Source organism: Odocoileus virginianus, chromosome 4, assembly GCF_023699985.2.
Source record: "Odocoileus virginianus isolate 20LAN1187 ecotype Illinois chromosome 4, Ovbor_1.2, whole genome shotgun sequence".
Lineage (NCBI taxonomy): Eukaryota > Metazoa > Chordata > Mammalia > Artiodactyla > Cervidae > Odocoileus > Odocoileus virginianus.
The window spans coordinates 28,180,782-28,201,107 of NC_069677.1; the positions used below are offsets into that span (position 1 = coordinate 28,180,782).

General features: G+C 38.0%; 1 protein-coding gene across 2 annotated transcripts in view; it reads left to right on the forward strand.

Annotated features, from left to right (window-relative positions):
* The window catches only part of CCDC39 (coiled-coil domain 39 molecular ruler complex subunit), a 61,277-nt gene extending 42,240 nt beyond the window's left edge, over nt 1–19,037 (forward strand). Inside the window, exons 14-20 of one of the 2 annotated variants that reach the window (XM_070466347.1) lie at nt 2,172–2,295; nt 11,958–12,117; nt 12,564–12,670; nt 13,993–14,133; nt 14,274–14,453; nt 14,595–14,680; nt 18,564–19,037. In XM_070466347.1, coding sequence (XP_070322448.1) covers nt 2,172–2,295; nt 11,958–12,117; nt 12,564–12,670; nt 13,993–14,133; nt 14,274–14,453; nt 14,595–14,680; nt 18,564–18,717 — 952 coding nt within the window. In that variant the 3' untranslated portion in view covers nt 18,718–19,037. The remainder of the gene's footprint in view (nt 1–2,171; nt 2,296–11,957; nt 12,118–12,563; nt 12,671–13,992; nt 14,134–14,273; nt 14,454–14,594; nt 14,681–18,563) is intronic. The other variant, XM_070466348.1, reaches the window with a different exon arrangement.
* Nucleotides 19,038–20,326: the final 1,289 nt, after the last annotated feature.

Here is a 20,326-nt window from a genome sequence, read left to right on the forward strand (position 1 = left end):
TTCTGTATCTCCTTTTTTTCCTCCTCTTGATCATATGACATGTGTTTTCCATTTTTTCATTCATAAAGAAAATTATCTTTCTTGTTTTCAGAGCTGTGGTAAGTTTTTTTTTTTCCTTTTAATATTTTCTGTTTTAGGAAGGGGGAGACATATGTTTGTGCTTGGTTCACCATCTCAACCTGAAAGGCCAACAAGGCTTGTCTTTTGCAATCACGTAAAGGATGAGTAAATATTTTCTGATGAAACAATATTAATACTTAAAAATAAGCAAAGCTATAACTTCTGATACTATATTTTACCATCAACTTTCTTTAGGAGTAGGAACCTGGTATGTTGAAGATTTCTTTTCATTGTTGTTGGAAGGCTTATTTTCATGAAGCTGTAGCAGGCAAATGAGTCTCCATGTTGCTGTACATATATTAGCATTATTAGTATTATTACAAAATAAGTTAAAAATGATTTAAGAATATAAATTTACTGGAATAAAAGGAAGAAAGTAACCAGCAATTTTAAGGCTGAAATCTCAGGAGATAATTCTCCAAAGGTTTCTCATAATTCTACATACCTTACAAGGAGAGGAAATAGCTATCCTGTTCTCTGGACCATGTTTTTGAAAATTTTTTGGTGAAAAACACCTAAAATTTATCTTAACTATTTAAAACTGTACAGTTAGTAGTATTAGTATTTTCACATTTTTGAGCAGCAGATCTCTAGAACTTTTTCATCTTGTAAAACTGAAACTTTATACCCATTAAATATTAGCTTTGCATTTTCCCCTTCCCCTAGCCCTTGATAGCCACTATTTTTTTCTGCCTGTATGAATTTGACTACACTAGATGCCTCACATAAGTGGATCATGTAGTATTGATATTTGTTTTTTTGTGACTGGCTTATTTTATTTAGCATAATGTCCGCAAGACTCACCCATGTAGCATGTGACAGATTTTCTCTCTAAGGCTGAATAATACTTCATTGTATGTATGTATCACAGTTTCATCTGCCTATGGACATTTGGCTTGCTTCCACTTATTGGCTATTGTGAACTATTGTGAATAATATATGAACATCAATGTGCAGACATGTCTTTGAAAACTGTTTTCAGTTCTTTATGATATATACCCAAAAGTAGGATGACTGGATCATACGGCTATTTAATTTTTAATTTTTTGAGGAACTGCCATATTTTTCATAGTGGTTGTACCATTTTACTGTCCCATCAAGAGTTCTTAAAGTTTCAGTTTCTCTACACCCTCACCAACACTTTGTTATTTTTTTTGTCTTTTTGATAGTAGCCATTCTCACGGGTGTGAGGTGATATTTTATTGTGGTTTTGGTTTGCATTGGACTATCTTTTAAAGGCTATTTGGATAGTGAATAGCCTTGAGAGCTAGAGATAGTATCTCCCTCCAGAGCAAAGGTTAGGTATGTTTGCTTATTTCCCATTATGAAATATTTGGATTAGCTAAGCTTAAGTTCTTCAGTTGTGACATAAACCTACTGTATGTGCAGCATCCATTTGAGTCCCTCCTCACTTGCATGTGACTTCAGGAGCAAGGGGAACCAATGCAAATAGGCAGCTCATGCTACTTGGTATGCCAATGAGTGCTAAAGTCCTTTTTCTGTGACCCAGATATCTTGTGTTTTCTGCCAGCATCCATGAAAGTGGCAGACTAACTTGGTAGCTTTCAGCTTTCAAATAGGGTGAAATCTGAGACCTTTCACAGTTCAGTTCAGTTCAGTTGCTCAGTTGTCCGATTCTTTGTGACCCCATGAATTGCAGCACGCCAGGCTTCCCTGTCCATTACCAACTCCCAGAGCCTACTCAAATTCATATACAAGGAGTCGGTGATGCCATCCAGCCATCTCATCCTCTGTTATCCCCTTCTCCTCTCACCTTCAATCTTTTGCAGCATCAGGGTCTTCTCCAATGAATTGGTTCTTCGCATCAGGTGGCCAGAGTATTTGTAGTTTCAGCTTTAGCATCAATGCTTCCAATGAATATTCAGGACTGATTTCCTATTTTCAAACAGAAGTGTAAAACTGCAAAGTGAGAACCTATTTAAACTGTTCCAGTAGTAACACAAATACAGATGTCTTCTCTAAGAACAGTATAGTCCTTTAAAAAAGTATATTGTTTGTTTTTCAGTGTTTAATTTTTCTTTTCATGTTAGTGCTGAGTTTCATGAGCGGCTAAGTAAAATCGATAAGCTGAAGAATAGATATGAAATTCTTACTGTTGTTATGCTGCCTCCTGAAGGGGAAGAGGAGAAAACTCAGGCCTACTATGTAATAAAGGTAAGCTTAATGGATTTACGGACTTCCCTGGTGGCTCAGATGGTAAATTATCCATCTGCAATGCAGGAGACCAGGCTTCGATCCCTGGGTTGGGAAGATCCTCTGGAGAAGAGAATGGCTATCCACTCTAGTATACTTGCCTGGAGAATTCCACAGGCAGAGGAGCCTGGTGGGCTACAGTCCATGGGGTCTCAAAGAGTTGGATATGACTGAGTGACTTCCACTTCCACTTCTAATGGATTTACAGTTGTGGTAAAATGAGTATCCGTTCAGTTCAGTCACTCAGTTGTGTCGGACTCTGTGACCCCATGAACCACAGCATGCCAGGCCTTCCTGTTCATCACCAACTCCTGGAGTTCACCCAAACCCATATCCACTGACCCGGTGAGCCATCCAACCATCTCATCCTCTGTCGTCACCTTCTCCTCCTGCCCTCAATCTTTCCCAGCATCAGGGTCTTTTCAAATGAGTCAGCTCTTCGCATCAGGTGGACAAACTATTGGAGTTTCAGCTTCAACATGAGCCCTTCCAGTGAACACCCAGGACTGATCTCCTTTAGGATGGACTGGTTGGATCTCCTTGCAGTCCAAGGGACTCTCAAGAGTCTTCTCCAACACCACAGTTCAAAAGCATCAAATCTTCAGTGCTCAACTATCTTTATAGTCCAACTCTCACATCCATACATGACTACTGGAAAAACCATAGCCTTGACTAGACAGACCTTTGTTGACAAAGTAATGTCTCTGCTTTTTAATATGCTGTCTAGGTTGGTCATAACTTTCCTTCCAAGGAATAAGCATCTTAATTTCATGGCTGCAATCACTATCTGCAGTGATTTTGGAGCCCAGAAAGATAAAGTCAGCCACTGTCTCTACTGTTTACCAATTTATTTGCCATGAAGTGATGGGACCAGAGCCATGATCTTAGTTTTCTGAATGTTGAGCTTTAAGCCAACTTTTTCACTCTCTTCTTTCACTTTCATCAAGAGGCTTTTTAGTTCTTCTTCACTTTCTGCCATAAGGGTGGTGTTATCTGCATATCTGAGGTTATTGATATTTCTCCCAGCAATCTTGATTCTAGCTTGTGGTTCATCCAGCCCAGCATTTCTTATGATGTACTCTGCACATAAGTTGAATAAGCAGGGTGATAATATACAGCCCTGACATACTCCTTTTCCTATTTGAAACCAGTGTGTTGTTCCATGTCCAGTTCTAGCTGTTGCTTCCTGACCTGCATACAGGTTTCTCAAGAGCCAGGTCAGGTGGTCTGGTATTCCCAACTCTTTGAGAATTTTCCACAGTTTCTTGTGATCCACACAGTCAAAGGCTTTGGCATAGTCAATAAAGCAGAAATAGATGTTTTTCTGGAACTCTCTTGCTTTTTCGATGGTCCAGCGGATGTTGGCAATTTGATCTCTGGTTCCTCTGCCTTTTCTAAAACCATCTTGAACTTCTGGAAGTTCACAGTTCATGTATTGCTAAAGTCTGGCTTGGAGAATTTTGAGCATTACTTTACTGGCGTGTGAGATGAGTGCAATTTTGCGGTAGTTTGAGCATTCTTTGGTATTGCCTTTCTTTGGGATTGGAATGAATCCCAAACCCTTTGTTAACAACCAAAATGGCATTTTTTTTTTTGCCATGGAAAAAAAAAATTTCAAATTTCATAGCATTCCAGTAGCTATTGTACATAATTAGGGTCATAGAACTTGAGTTGCTAGATGGAGGTACTGAAGGACTATTACTTTTATACACATGAGATCAAAGAAAGGCCTAGACTATTCTGACACAGGTTTTTTTTTTTTTTTTTGGCTATCATTTTTGTTATGTTCAGTTCAGTTCACTTCAGTTCAGTCGCTCTTTGCCACCCCATGGACTGCAGCCCGCCAGGCTTCCCTGTCCATCAACTCCCGGAGTTTACTCAAACTCATGTCCATTGAGTCAGTGATCCATCCAACCGTCTCATCCTCTGTCGTCCTCTTCTCCTCCTGCCTTCAGTCTTTCCCAGCATCAGGGTCTTTTCTAGTGAGTCAGTTCTTCGCACCTGTGTCATGTTATGTTCCCTCATTTATTCAAAATTCATAAACTCTTTTACTCTAAAACCTACTATCACTCTGGGTATCACATGGTTGTGACAATCCATGCAGCACGTTAGGCTCAAAGCTTTACTTCACTGTACCCACTCATGTGACCACAGCCTGGACTTTGTCTCCTGGAGCTCCACCACCTCTGAATCTTACACTCCAGTTTACCATTGCTGTCCTGGTATGGCAGATAGCCAGAGAGGAAGGGGGCTGTTCCTTTGCCTTCATGTTAAGAGACAAACAGATCAGATGAATTTAGTCTGATTGTTTCTGAGGTTTCGAGAGTTGACTGCCATCTTGTGGTTATCTTAGGGTTATTGTGTAACCCTAAGGGAAATTTAGAAGTGATCAGGAATTAGATGCAGTTTCCTTCCTTACTGCTTCTGTGTTCATCTTTCCCTTGTAGAAAATACCCTGAACAGGTGTAATTTCCTTTGCAGAGAGGTATGAAAGTTACTCAAAAGAGTTCAAAGAAGGAATGGAAATTGTAACATTAGCACATTTTTTTCTGTATTATACATGAATAGGAGTGGGGAGGAGATCTCCAGTTCATACTTTTAGAGGATGGCCCCTGTGGATGCACCCTCTATTTGACTTCTACTTACTCTTCTAAGTTTCCTTCTGTAGCCCTTCTTTCAGGCTGCCCTGAACTTGAGAAACCTGTATGCAGGTCAGGAAGCAATGGTTAAAACTGGACATGGAAAAACAGATTGGTTCCAAATAGGAAAAGGAGTATGTCAAGGCTGTATATTGTCACCCTACTTATTTAACTTATATGCAGAGTACATCATGAGAAACTCTGGTCTGGAAGAAGCACAAGCTGGAATCAAGATTGCCGGGAGAAATATCAGTAACCTCAGATATGCAGATGACACCACCCTTACGGCAGAAAGTGAAGAGGAAGTAAAAAGCCTCTTGATGAAAGTGCAGGAGAGTGAAAAAGTTGGCTTAAAGCTCAACATTCAGAAAACTAAGATCATGGCATCTGGTCCCATCACTTCATGGGAAATAGATGGGGAAACAGCAGAAACAGTGTCAGACTTTATTTTTTTGGGCTCCAAAATCACTGCAGATGGTGATTGCAGCCATGAAATTGAAAGATGTTTGCTCCTTGGAAGGAAAGTTATGACCAACCTAGATGGTATATTTAAAAGCAGAGACATTAATTACTTTGCCAACAAAGGTCTGTCTAGTCAAGGCTATGGTTTTTCCAGTAGTCATGTATGGATGTGAGAGTTCGACTGTAAAGAAAGCTGAATGCTGAAGAATTGATGCTTTGGAACTGTGGTGTTGGAGAAGACTCTTGAGTCCCTTGGACTACAAGGAGATCCAACCAGTCCATCCTGAAGGAGATCAGTCCTGGGTGTTCATTGGAAGGACTGATGTTGAAGCTGAAACTCCAATACTTTGTCCACCTCATGTGAAGAGTTGACTCATTGGTAAAGATCCTGATGCTGGGAAGGATTGGGGGCAGGAGGAGAAGGGTACGACAGAGGATGAGATGGCCGGGTGGCATCACTGACTCCATGGACATGGGTTTGGGTAAACTCCGGGAGTTGGTGATGGACAGGGAGGCCTGGTGTGCTGTGATTCATGGAGTCGCAAAGAGTCGGACACGACTGAGACACTGAACTGAACTGAACACATACTACACTGTGTGATATGTCTGCCACTTTGCCTCAGGAAATTCCATTCAACCTATGTGAGATATGAGTCCCAGCTCTCAAATGCTTCTTATATCTCATCAGTCTTTAGTACCTCAGGCTTCTGCCCACTATTAACAGTATTTTCCTTCTCTCAGGTTTTGAAGGTTCCCAAGGGTTGAATTGGAGGCTCTATTCTGTTAGTTGTTGGGAAGTAGATAGATGCTGCAATTGCAGTGAAGTTTCTCTCCCAACAAGGGCTCTGATGAGAGCTACATAAAAAACACTGGTGTTAAGAGTGCTTTCGTCCCAGTCTTAATTCTATCACTGATTAGGTAGGTGACCTTGCATAAGTTACTTAACCACTGAGTCCTCAGTGTCCTCACTTGCAAGATTAGGATACTGTTACTTTTGTTGTAAGAAGTAAATGAGAAAATACATGTAAAGCCCTTAAAGTGCCTGGAACAAAATGACCTCTCAATGAATGTTAGCTGAAATTATTGTTTTCCTGTTATGATGATGATGTTGATGGGAAGTATCCACTTTTTAGGAAAAAACAGGCAGGTCATATGAGGAAGAGTATTCCTTTGCGCCAATAATTCTAATATGTGACATTAATCAAGGCTATCAGTTGTTCTCAATTTCCTGATGCCACATTCCACTTTCTATCTTCTCCAGGGTTCATAGCTTGTCACACAGTTATTTACATGTTTTGTTTATAGCACATTTAAATGTTTTACTCATTATACCTCATGTGTGCCAGATGTATAAAACTGAAACTTTCTTTAGTAACTAAAGTCAGTCTGGCTTATGTTGAGAAAAATCATCCATGGTCTGAAAATGGGGAAAAGCAATCAGTGGGTGTGCAATGATGCCACTGCATGGTGACAGAGGCTTGCCATTTTCTAGCAGGCGCTCCAGGGATTATCTGATTCTACAGGAATGCACATCTCTGACTGATTTTCTGTTGACTAATCTATTTTACCATTCTCTAGAGGGATAGACGTTATCTTATGGAAAAAAGATGGTAATGCATATGATTGTCATTCATAACAATGCAAATGAATTTTTCCCAGTGTAATACAACTCACTTATGCTTGTAGAAAAGACTACCCAAACATTATATTTTATTCCCTTAAAAAATATTAGCCAGTTTTATAAGAAAATTAATTTCAGCATTTCTGACTCTGTATGTATATAAAATCTGTTCTAATTCTCTTTTTGAACTTGTCTAAATGTCTCACTGGTTCCTTCACTAATGAATTGGATAAAATCTTTGACATGTTCATATAAACATTATATTTAACTTTTTGAAAATACTATTTCAGCAGTTTTACTGCTGGAAAAAACTTACAAGCTAAATATCATTTCTAGTTTTGAATGTGGTAGATTGAGGATGTAAATTCACTCCATTCAGGCTCCTTTCCCTTCCTTATATCCTTTACATTTCTCCTGAACGTGGTCTTTCCTGATAGGCACATATATGTATGTTTATAGCACTGGGGGAGAGGAGTTTGGTTACAGAGCAAACCACTCTTTTATTTTCTGCATACTTTATTTCAGGAGTAAGCAAACCATGGACTCTAGGCTACATGCTGCCCACTACCATTTTATAAATAAGCGTTGAACCACACAATACATAGACTCATTCATTTATGTATTGTCTCTGGCTGCTTTCATGCTACAATAGCAGTGGTATTAAATACTAGTGGTTTAGAGACTGACTGGCCCATAAAGCCTAAAATATTTGCTCTTTCCCATACTGTTTTCTGACCCCTTGTATTAATTTGTTAGAGCTGCTATAACAAAGTTTCATAATTAGGTAGCTTATACTATGGACATCTCACAGTTGTAGTGGCTGGAAGTCCAAGATGAAGGTGTCAGCAGGATTGGTTCTTTCTAAGGGTTGGGAGAGACAATATGTTATGTGTCTCACTCTTAGTTTTTGGTGGTTTGCTGGCATTTTTTGGAATTTCTTAGCTTATGGAAGCATCATCATTAGCTCTGCCTTCATCTTCACATGGCATCCTTCTTGTGTCTCTTCAGTCTTTCTTCTTTGTCTGTGTTTGTGTTCAAATTTCCCATTTTTGTAAGGACACTAGGGATAGTGGACTAGGGCCTACCCTATTGAGTTCATCATAACTTGACTACATCTGCGAAGACCCTATTTCCATATACGGTCTCATTCTGAAGTACTGAGGGGTTGGGACTTCTTGTATTTTTTTTAGGTTAACAGTTCAACCCACAGTCCTCATTTTTGGTTCTGCAAGTATCCTCTTGTCTATGTTACACACATCGTTGTGTTCCCTTTTACCCACCTTGTACTGTTCAGTCACTCAGTCATGTCTGACTCTTTGCGAGCCCATGGACTACAGCACACTAGACTTTCCTGGAGCTTGCTCAAACTCATGTCCATTGAGTTGGTGATGCTATCCAACCATCTTGTCCCGCCGTCCCCTTCTCCTCCTGCTTTCAATCTTTCCCACCTTAGCAGCTTCTATATCTGACTCTTAAAAGTCAGAAAAAATATAATCAGCAATCAGTGAAGGTCTGGCATCTTTCAAATCACATTTCCAAGTTCCCTTTTATCTTTATAAGGAAACAGTTCAATTCTGATCAGAATTTAATGAAACAGCCTTTTAAATTTTAAAATTTAAATTTTAAAGTAATTTAAATTACTTTAAAATGTTGACAGAAAGGTATAAACATTTCTTCCAAATAACTTCTCTTTTTATTATATAATTATATAATCATCAATAATTATATAATCATTATATAATTGATGATTTAGAGGCAAATGGGACCATAAAGGTTTAGAAGTTTAAGGTATATATAGAATTAGATCAAGAATTTGTATAAATGAACAAATCCAACACCTTTATTTGACAAACTGAACTTGGAGTAGTGAAATAAATTATTTAATGCTATTCAGCTTGCTAGTGGGAAATCTACAACTAACATCTAGCTGTTTTGACTCATTCTAGCTTTTCCCCATTACACTATATTTTAAATGAAATGTTTGCTAATTCTAGACTCAACTTGAAAGAATTAGATGTAATTTATCTCAGAATGTTTGTTTTTTTTTTTGCTAAGCTTTTTATTTGATATAAAATGTATACCTTGAGGCATAATAAAACAATAAACAGTAAAAATGTTAAGAATCCAAACGTTACCAAAACTTTCCCAGTGATCACATTCTGAGTTAAAGATAGATACTTGGGATTGAATAACTTTACCAAAGAAATTATTAGTTGATTTTGACTAAAAATAGGTTTCGCTACTTTTTTAAAAGAAACTTTATTAAAATATAGTTGATTTGTTTAGTGTTAAATTTCTGCTGTGCAGCAAGGTGATTCAGTTATACATATATTCTTGTTCCAATATTCTTCCCCATTATGGTTTATTCAATAGGATCTTGTTGTTTCTCCAGCCTGTATATATTAGTTTGCATCTGCTAATGTCAAACTCCTATCCCTTCCCCACCCCTTCTCCCTTGGTGACCACACGTCTGTTCTCTATGTCAATGTTTATTTTTAGAAATACATTTTATCACAGATTTGCTTCAGTAATTGAGCCAATTGTAATATCTTAACACTTTAGGAAAGATAACTAAAATATAATTAATTTCACAATAGTGAACCTGAGAAGGACTTTAAAAACTATAGATCTTAAGTTATGTAAAATTTGATCAGGTCTGAAGGAGGCAGTAATGTTGACTGTGAGAACTTTTTGCTTGCTTAGAATAAATGAGAACTAGAGGTTTGATTCCTGAACCCTGCTTTTACCATATTAGTCATTAAAAACCAACAGTCTTCTGGACTCCCCTGGTGGGCCAGTGGCTAAATTTGCATCTGCTAATCCCAAACTCCCACTCTTTTCCTCCTCTACCCCACCCTTTGCAACTTCAAGTCTGTTTAATATGTCTGTGGGACTGTTTGTTTCATAGATAGGCTTGTTTTAGAGTCTGCGTGTAAGTGATATCATATGATATTTGGCTGTTACTTCACTTAGTATGATAACCTCTAGGTCCACCATGTTGCTGCAAACTACATTATTTAATTCTTTTCTGCTAAGTCACTTCAGTCGTGTCTGACTCTGCGCGACCCCTTAGACAGCAGCCCACCAGGCTCTGCTGTCCCTGGGATTCTCCAGGCAAGAATGCTGGAGTGGGTTGCCATTTCCTTCTCCAATGCATGAAAGTGAAAAGTGAAAGTGAAGTCGCTCAGTCGAGTCCGACTCTTCGCGACCCCATGGACTGCAGCCCACCAGGCCCCTCTGCCCATGGGATTTTCCAGGCAAGAGTACTGGAGTGGGTTGCCATTGCCTTCTCCTCATTCTTTTCTACAGCTGAGTTAATATTCCATTGTATATATGTACCACATCTATCCATTCATCTGTCCATGGACATATAAGTTGTTTCCATGTCTTGTGACTAATGTTGTGAACAGAGGGGTCCATGTATCTTTTCTGAGTTATCATTTTATATGAGATATGCCCAGGAGTAGGATTGTTGGATCATATGGCAACTGTATTTTTAGTTTTTTCAGGAACCGTCATACAGGTCTTCCACAGTGGCAGTACCAATTTACATTCCCACCAACAGTGTAGGAAGAGTCCCTTTTCTTCACACTTCCTCTAGCATGTGTTATTTTTAGACTTTATAATGATGGCATTTCTGACTGGTTTAAGGTGGCATCTCACTGTAGTTTTGATTTGAATTTCTGTAATGATTAGTGATAAGGAGCATCTTTTCATGGGGCCATTTAAAAATATATATGCATACTGTCTCTCTCAGTCTTTAATTGGAGAAGTGCTTTGGAACTGGGTACAACTCTAGAAGGCCAAGCCCAGAAGTTCACTGACTACTCAGAGGAATTTTTGGTTTTCAGCAGTTTATAGACTTCATTGTTCCTGGCCACATTTATCATAATTATCTTTAATTAAAACTGTTTTAAAATATTATAATATATACATGAAGTGAAGTGTTAGTTGCTCACTTCTGACTCTTTGCAACCCCATGGACTGTAGCCAACCAGGCTCCTTTGTCCATGGGATTTCCCAGGCAAGGATACTGGAGTGGGTTACCATTTCCTTCTCCAGGAATATATACATGAAATTGGGCTTAAAATTTGCTGTTTTAATAGTTTTTAAGTGTACAGTTCAGTAGTATTAAGCATATTCATATTGTTGTGCAGTCAACACAACAGCCGTCTCCAGAACTTTATCTTTCAGAACTGAAACTGTACCTGTTAAACAGTAACTCCCCCTTTCTCCCTCCCTGAAATCCCTGGCAACCACCAATCTACTTTGCTTTTGTGAATCTGATTACTCTAAGTACCTCACGTAAGTAGAATCATGCAGTAGTTTTTCCCCTTAAAAATATTCAATCCCTGGGGTGGGAAGATCCCCTAGAGAGTGAATGGCAAGCCACTCCAATATTCTTCCTGGAGAATTCCATGGACAGAGGAGCCTGGTGGGTTACAGTCCATGGGGTTGCAGAGTTGGACACAACTGAGCAACTAACACTTTCACTTTCATGGGTATAGCTTGCTAACCTCTTTTACTCCTAAGATTTAAAATGACAAAAGTGTGCCAAGCCTCTTCCAGGAAAGAAACATACATTCCTTTTATTTAATATCTAGTTTGAAACCTCTTCAACTTAACCTTTTCTTTTCTTAGTAAAGTTTATACCTGCTTAATTTTTTGGTCATTTTTGTTCAAGAGTCTTCATGTAAGTTTTAGTTAACTCCCATCATGGTTTTGTATCCAGGATTTGGTAAATCAAGTACAAGAAATAAATGCTTGGTGCTGCATGTAGGTCCCAAGGCAAATTGGTATTGGTGTGACTTAAGTACTTCTTGCCCTGATCACAGACATTCTTCTGCACCCCCACCATGATAAATACTTTTAACCAATCTAGTCTATTCTGTTTTAAATAGGCTGCTCAAGAAAAAGAAGAACTCCAAAGGGAAGGTGACAGTTTGGATGCTAAGATCAACAAGGCTGAGAAAGAAATCTATGCTCTCGGAAACACCCTGCAAGTGCTCAACAGCTGCAACAACAATTACAAACAATCTTTTCAGAAAGTGACTCCATCTAGTATGTAGAAATTATTGAAACTTTTAAATGAATGTACATGCAATGAAAGCTGCATAGTTATTTTTAAAAGAGGATCACTATGCAATAAGGAAAACATATGCATCATGTTTGATTCAGCTGGAAAACCTAATCACCACAACGCCCCTTCCCTCCCCCACTTAAAATAAGTGCTAAGGTGTTAATTCCATCTGTCACTAGTTGTAGTGATGTGGCATATTACTCCTCTATGGAGTTCATTTCAAATCTGAAAAAAACAGCAGCATACTGGGTGCTCTATGTTGACAATATAAGAATAGTTATTTCACATCCTATTTTTCAAAAATTAGACATATGGAAGTTGACCTTTCATAATGAAAAATGTTAGAAGTTTAAATTATGTAATATTTTAAAGTTGCTTTCTACACAGCATGTTAAAAATTTAAAGCAAAAATTCTTTTAAATTCTAGGTGCTGAGTATGAGGTAAAAATTCAACTAGAAGAACAAAAAAGAGCTGTTGATGAAAAATACAGATACAAACAAAGACAAATCAGAGAACTACAGGAAGATATCCAGGTAAATTCTATAGGGCTTTAATAATAAGCCCTTAGTAAAAGTTAACTATCACTATTATAATTATTCTACTCTTGTTAATATATAATTTTTTAGAAAGGCATTTAGAGATATCTCACTTAAATGAGAAAAAAGTGATCAAAGTATTAACTAATTAAAATCCCAGTGCTAAGCCCTGACAATTACTTGGTAACCAGTCAATAAATTATAGCTAGCTAACTATGATCTGAGAGTTGGACTGTGAAGAAAGCTGAGTGCCAAAGAATTGATGCTTTTGAACTGTAGTATTGGAGAAGACTCTTGAGAGTCCCTTGGACTGCAAGGAGATCCAACCAGTCCAGCCTAAAGGAGATTAGTCCTGGGTGTTTATTGGAAGGACTGATGCTGAAGCTGAAACTCCAAAAATTGGCCACCTCATGCGAAGAGTTGACTCATTGGAAAAGACCCTGATGCTGGGAGAGATTGGGGGCAGGAGGAGAAGGGGACAACAGAGGATGAGATGGTTGGATGGCATCACCGACTCGATGGACAAGAGTTTGAGTAAACTCCAAGAGTTGGTGATGGACAGGGAGGCCTGGTGTGCTGCGATTCATGGGGTTGCAAAGAGTTGGACACGACTGAGCGACTGAACTGAACTGAGCTGAACTATGATCTATCCACTAATCTTTATTTCAATTAAATCCTTTAAAATCACCTTAAAAGACTGTTCCTTAAAACAAAAATTTGAAAGATGAGAAAACAATGTGCTTGGTAATAAGCAGGCGCTATATAAACATTTAAGGGCTTCCCTGATTGCTCAGTGGTAAAGAATTCACCTGCCAATGCAGCAGACACAAGACAGGGGTTCAATTCTTGGGTTGGGAAGATCCACTGGAGGAGGAAATGGCAACCCACTCCAGTATTCTTCCCTGAAAAATCCCATGAACAGAAGAGCCAGGCAGGCTATAGTTGAAAGGGTCACAGAGCTGGACATGACTGAGCTCACTTACAGAGATTTTTTTTTTTTTTTTTGATTCAAGGAATAGATATATGAGTTGGGAATCTTTGAAAATTGTGTGCTTTCAATAGTCATTGTTTGTTTTTCTCCAAGATACCATAAAATAACCTTTCAGTGGAATTATCTATAAAACTTAATCCATAAAACCATTATACTTATTATCTACTAATAGAATGTACATTATATATGCAAAGAATTGGCCACGACTGAGCAACCGAGCATATATATACAAAAACAAAGGAATCAGAACTAAATACTTGACAAGTGGCAATTATAAAAGTCATTTCTGATCCTAACCAATAAATTTGTTAATATTTATTTTCTGCAGAGCATGAAAAATACTTTAACAGTTATAGAACACTTAACAAATAATGTCAAAGAAAAAGTAACAGAGAAGCAAGCTTATGTACTTCAATTAAATAGAGAAACTGAGGAACAGAAGCCAAAATTAGAAAGAGTAACTAAACAGGTATTGGAAACTTTAAAAAACTGACCTATCATATTTATGTCTTGGAGTTCCAAATGGTAGCCTCACATCTTTCTTCATCCATTAAAAAATACTTAGTTCTAGAAAATAGGTTTAAATAACTGACTTCTGTTGACCAACAGTGTGCAAAACTCATCAAGGAAGTCCGTCTTTTGAAAGATACAAAAGATGAAACACTAGAAGAACAAGATATCAAACTTCGTGAAGTGAAACAGCTTCACAAGATCATTGATGAAATGTTAATTGATATCATACAAGAAAATGCTGAGATTGGTGTTATCCTTCAAACATACTTTCAACAGGTAATAAGAGTTATCTTCTAGTCAAATATTTCTTAAACATTTCATGAAGAAAAAATTATGGCATTCAACATAAAATGAAATCTACTGAAAAATATTCTGAAATGCAGTGGTACTAATGATTGCTCTTGAATATTTTTCCAGAGTGGTTTAGAACTACCTACAGCTAGTACTAAAGGTAGTCGTCACAGTTCTAGATCTCCTTCCCAGACTTCACTGTTATCAGTAAGGTAAGTGGAAGGAGAAAACACCATCTCCTGATTCACTCAGTTACATCTTCCATCCCAAGCAAATTCGGCCACTTCCATATGCCATAGCTGTTGGACCTGCCAGTGCACTGCTATACTCTCCTGCACTTTCCCTGCCTTCTGATGTTTGTGTCAGAGACAGAAACCAGCCACCAGCAGAAGACTCTTCCCTTCTGTCTGGTGTCACCATTTCCAGTTTGACATGTAGTGCTTTGTGACTATCAGCAATTTCAGCAGGATAAGCAGGGTGAAATTTTGGATGATACACATAGCATGGTCATCCCTGAGTGTAGGGAGAATTGATTAAACCATAAAAGGACCACTTAGTTGTACATACATATTGAGTAAGATTTATAAGATTAAAATCCACTGTAAAATCTAAAGAGTCAGAATTTTATTTATGCTGCTTTGTTTTGCTAAAAAGGAAATTATTTTTTACTTCCACAGTTTAGTTTTACCCGGAATTCTATCAGGTAGACATTTAGTCAACATTCCTGTGCCTTGCTGACAAAATAATAATTATTAATATTAAAGATGATCCTCATCTTAAAATTCCCAATCTGCCACATTCAGCACCATATTACTTTTCATTACTCCACAGCAAGATATCATGAAAGGATTTCCTAAAATATTTTTTAAGTAAAACAAAACAAAAACACTTTCTATGTAAACATGGTGACCACCCACTTAAACACCCTCAGTTCAATTCAGTTCAGTCGCTCAGTCGTGTAGGACTCTTTGCGACCCAATGAACCACAGAACGCCAGGCCTCCCTGTCCATCACCAACTCCTGGAGTCTACCCAAACTCATGTCCATTGAGTCGGTGATGCCATCCAACCATCTTATCCTCTGTCGTCCCCTTCTCCTCCTGTCCCCAATCCCTCCCAGCATCAGGGTCTTTTCAAATCAGTCAGCTCTTCGCATCAGGTGGCCAGAGTATTAAGAGTTTCAGCTTCCACATCAGTCCTTCCAATAAACACCCAGGACTGATCTCCTTTGGGATGGACTGGTTGGATCTCCTTGCAGTCCAAGAGACTCTCAAGAGTCTTCTCCAACACCACAGTTCAAAAGCATCAATTCTTCAGTGCTCAGCTCTTTATAGTCCAACTCTCACATCCATACATGACTACTGGAAAAACCATAGCCTTGATCAGATGGACCTTTGTTGGCAAAGTAATGTCTCTGCTTTTTAATATGCCATCTAGGTTAGTCATAACTTTCCTTCCAAGAAGTAAGCATCTTTTAATTTCATGGCTGCAGTCACCATCTGTAGTTATTTTGGAACCCCCCAAAATAAAGTCAGCCACTGTTTCTAGTTTCCCATCTATTTGCCATGAAGTGATGGGACCAGATGCCATGATCTTAGTTTTCTGAATGTTGAATTTTAAACCAACTTTTTCACTTTCCTCTCATTTTCATCAAAAGGCTCTTTAGTTCTTCTTCACTTTCTTCCATAAGGGTAGTGTCATCTTGGTATCTGAGGTTATTCATATTGCTCCCAGCAAACGACTCCAGCTTGTGCTCCTTCCAGCTCAGCATTTCTCATGATGTACTCTGCATATTAAGTTAAATGAGCAGGGGGACAATATACAGCCTTGCCGTACTCCCTTTTCCTATTTGGAACCAGTCTGTTGTTCTATGTCCAATTCTAATTGTTGCTTCCTAACCTGCATATAGGTTTCTCAAGAGGCAGTCAGGTAGTCTGGTATTCCAATCTCTTTTAGAAAGTTCCACAGTATTTTGTGATCCACACAGTCAAAGGTTTTGGCATAGTCAATAAAGCAGATGTTTTTCTGGAACTCTCTTGCTTTTTCAATGATCCAGCAGATGCCGGCAATTTAGTCTCTGTTTCCTCTGCCTTTTCTAAAACCATCTTGAACATCTGGAAGTTCATGGTTCACGTATTGCTGAAGCCTGGCTTGGAGAATTTTGAGCATTACTTTACTGGCGTGTGAAATAAGTGCAATTGTACGGTAGTTTGAGCATTCTTTGGCATTGCCTTTCTTAGGGATTGGAACGAACAATGACCTTTTCCAGTCTGTGGCCACTGCTGAGTTTTTCAAATTTGTTGACATATTGAGTGCAGCACTTTCACAGCATCATCTTTTAGGATTTGAAATAGCTCAACTGGAATTCCATCACCTCCACTACCTTTGTTCCTAGTGATGCTTCCTAAGGCCCACTTGACTTCACATTTCAGGATGTCTGGCTCTAGGTGATAACCATCGTGATTATCTGGGTCATAGAAGTTTTTTTTGTTCAGTTCTTGTGTATTCTTGCCACCTCTCAATATCTTCTGCTTCTGTCAGGTCCATATCATTTCTGTCCTTTATTTAACCCATCTTTGCATGAAATGTTCCCTTGGTATCTGTAAGTTTCTTGAAGAGATCTCTAGACTTTCCCATTCTATTGTTTTCCTATTTCTTTGCATTGATCACTGAGGAAGGCTTTCTTGTTTCTCCTTGCTATTCTTTGGAACTCTGCATTCAAACGGGTCTATCTTTCCTTTTTTCTTTTGCTTTTAGCTTCTTTTCACAGCTATTTGTAAGGCCTTCTCAGAGAGTCATCTTGCTTTTTTGCATTTCTTTTTCTTGGGGATGGCCTTGATCCCTGTCTCCTGTACAGTGTCATGAACCTCCATCCATAGTTCATCAGACACTCTATCAGATCTAGTCCCTTAAATATATTTCTCATTTCCACTGTAATCATATGGGATTTGATTTAGGTCATACCTGAATGGTTTAGTGATTTTCCCCACTTTCTTCAATTTCAGTCTGAATTTGGCAGGAAGTTCATGATCTGAGCTGCTCCTGGTTTTGTTTTTGCTGACTGTATAGAGCTTCTCAATTTTTGGCTGCATAGAATATAATCAGTCTGATTTTGGTGTTAAACATCTGGTGATGTCCATGTGTAGGGTCTTCTCTTGTGTTGTTGGAAGAGGGTGTTTGCTATGACCAGAGTGTTCTCTTGGCAGAACTCTATTAGCCTTTACCCTGCTTCATTCTGTACTCTAAGGCCAAATTTGCCTGTTACTCCAGGTGTTTCTTCTTCCTACTTTTTGCATTCTAGTCCCCTATAATGAAAAGGACATCTTTTTTGGCTGTTAGTTCTAAAAGGTCTTGTAGGTCTTCAGAGAACTGTTCAACTTCAGCTTCTTCAGTGTTACTGGTCAGGGCATAGATTTGGGTTACCGTGATATTGAATGGTTTGCCTTGGAAACAAACAGAGATCATTCTGTTGTTTTTGAGATTGCATCCATGCACTGCATTTCGGACTCTTGTTGACTATGATGGGTACTCCGTTTCTTCTAAGGGATTCCTGCCCACAGTAGTAGATATAATGGTCATCTGAGTTAAAAACACCCATTCCACCCTAGTACTTTCTTAAAGGCATGCTTTCAAAACTTAGCAGAATTGTATGGATAGTTATGCTTTTCAAATGACACCACCACTTTATCTTGTCAATAGTTCCCTCACTTTCTTTTTTTTGGCTCAAATTATATAACCTATCATTTTAATCACTCTTGCCAGCACTCAAGTTTTCTTGCCTCTTACCTTTTTTTGAATGATTTTGGCAAACTTTTAATACCTAATGATTCTAAATTAGGTATAGTTGAAACATGTTTTAAATAGAAATATATTTGCAGAACTATTTTTCTACTGATTTCAAACCTTATGTTTATCATCTTTTTCTTTTTAAACTAATTTCCTGATACCATTAATGGTCATCTTTTAAAACTCATTATTAGCACTCTTAACAGTATATCTTTTTTGATCTCTTTAAGTAGTTGTGGGATTATGGCAGGGGGTCTCTACTAAAATAAAAATTCTGAATTACATTACAGTAATTCTGGTTTTATTCTAGGTCATCTAAGAGTACAAGCACTTCTGCTTCTCAGACTTCGATCAAAGTATTAGAGCTGAACTTCCCAGCCTCTCCGCTAACTGGCAGCACTTCCAGACCAACTAGTGCTAGCAGTTCCTCCAGTACTGGTAAAAGCAGAAAGACCAATAAATAAACATTTTAAATCTCTCTTGAACAAGCTGTAAACACAAAACCAAAAGTCTCCTAAGTTTAAAATAGCATATCACACCCTATGCTTTTGGGTGCCTTATACTGATACAGAGGCCTACTGAGATAAGTGTTAGAAATACAAAATGACCAGAGAAAAGTTTTATCCAGTGAAAAATGTAAAAACTTCATGCTAGCCATGAAACTACTCACTTCTAGAGTAACAGAATCTTTTAGGAAGAAATCTCTAAAGATTTACTGTACTATATAGTTTATAACACTATTAAAATTCTTTTAGCCTAGATGATCCTGAAATTAGGTTTTATTTATTAAAAGAAACATATTTTTCAGACTTTGGGAGAAGAAACCTGTTAGTTACTTCTTTTAGCATTACCTCTCCCCCTCCCTCCACCAAGAAAACAGCTGACAGGAAAGAGAACCACTATATATCAACAACAGTGGAGCTTAAATTTCTAGGAAGCAGGCCACTCTGATATTGAAATAAGTCAAACATAGTGAAGATTCTGCTCTCTAGATACAACCAAGAATATGTTTTCAAGATTTCCTTGATTTAATAAACAATTTAAAGAAAGTCAGGTGTAATTAGATTTGCAATAGGAATTCTGTATATTTCCAATAAAGGCAGACTACCAGATTAAGAATTAGTTATTTCTGTCAATTCTTTATCATAATATGTGCCCAACACTTTGAACTCTGGAACAGAAGGTGAAGTATGACTATGTTATAAAACTGGTTTTCACTTTTTTTTTGAACAGTTTAACATTTTACTAAATCAATTATTTGGTTTTCAAATAAATGTATCAGAATATATATAATTAAATGAGTAATGTCTTCTTCAAATCTTGGGAAAAAGTATTTCTTACAGAAACTGTCATTGTTTAGAACTGTCACTTGCAATTCCTTCTGAAAGGCAGTAATGGTAGTAAACCTGTTTCTCTGGATCAATGGAGTATTTACTGTCATTTCTTGCAACAGGCAGCAAAAGGCACAGCCAAGTCCAATGAATAAGATGGGTAAAAAGCTGAATTTTTTTTTTTGTAAAACATTATTCCATTGAGATTTGTGAAATATAAAAACTGATTAATCTTACCATCACTTCGAATGTTCACCAAAATTCTCATTCTTCGCCCTATTTTACTTAGAAAATTACCTGGAAGTTGAAGTATTAAACACTGTATTCCAAGCAGGCAGGGAGTAGTACTGTGACCTTGGGAAAGTTACTTCTCTATGCTTTCTCATTTATAATATAGAGACAGTAAAAGTTATCTATGTTAAGTTTATTGAAATCAGGTAATTTATATAAAGGCACAGGGCCCAACACACTGGAATTGCATAGTGAAAATGAAAAGTCACTCAGTCATGTCTGACTCTTTGTGACCCCATGAACTATACAGTCCATGGAATTCTCCAGGCCAAAAATAGTGTAGTGGGTAGCTTATCCCTTCTCCAGCGATCTTTCCTACCCAGGAATTGAACTGGAGTCTCCTGCATTGCAGGCCGATTCTTTACTAACTGGGCTATCAGGGAAGCCCTGGAATTGCACAGTAGCTTTTACCTATTATTGAGCCACCAACCAAAGCCTAGCAAAGTATTTG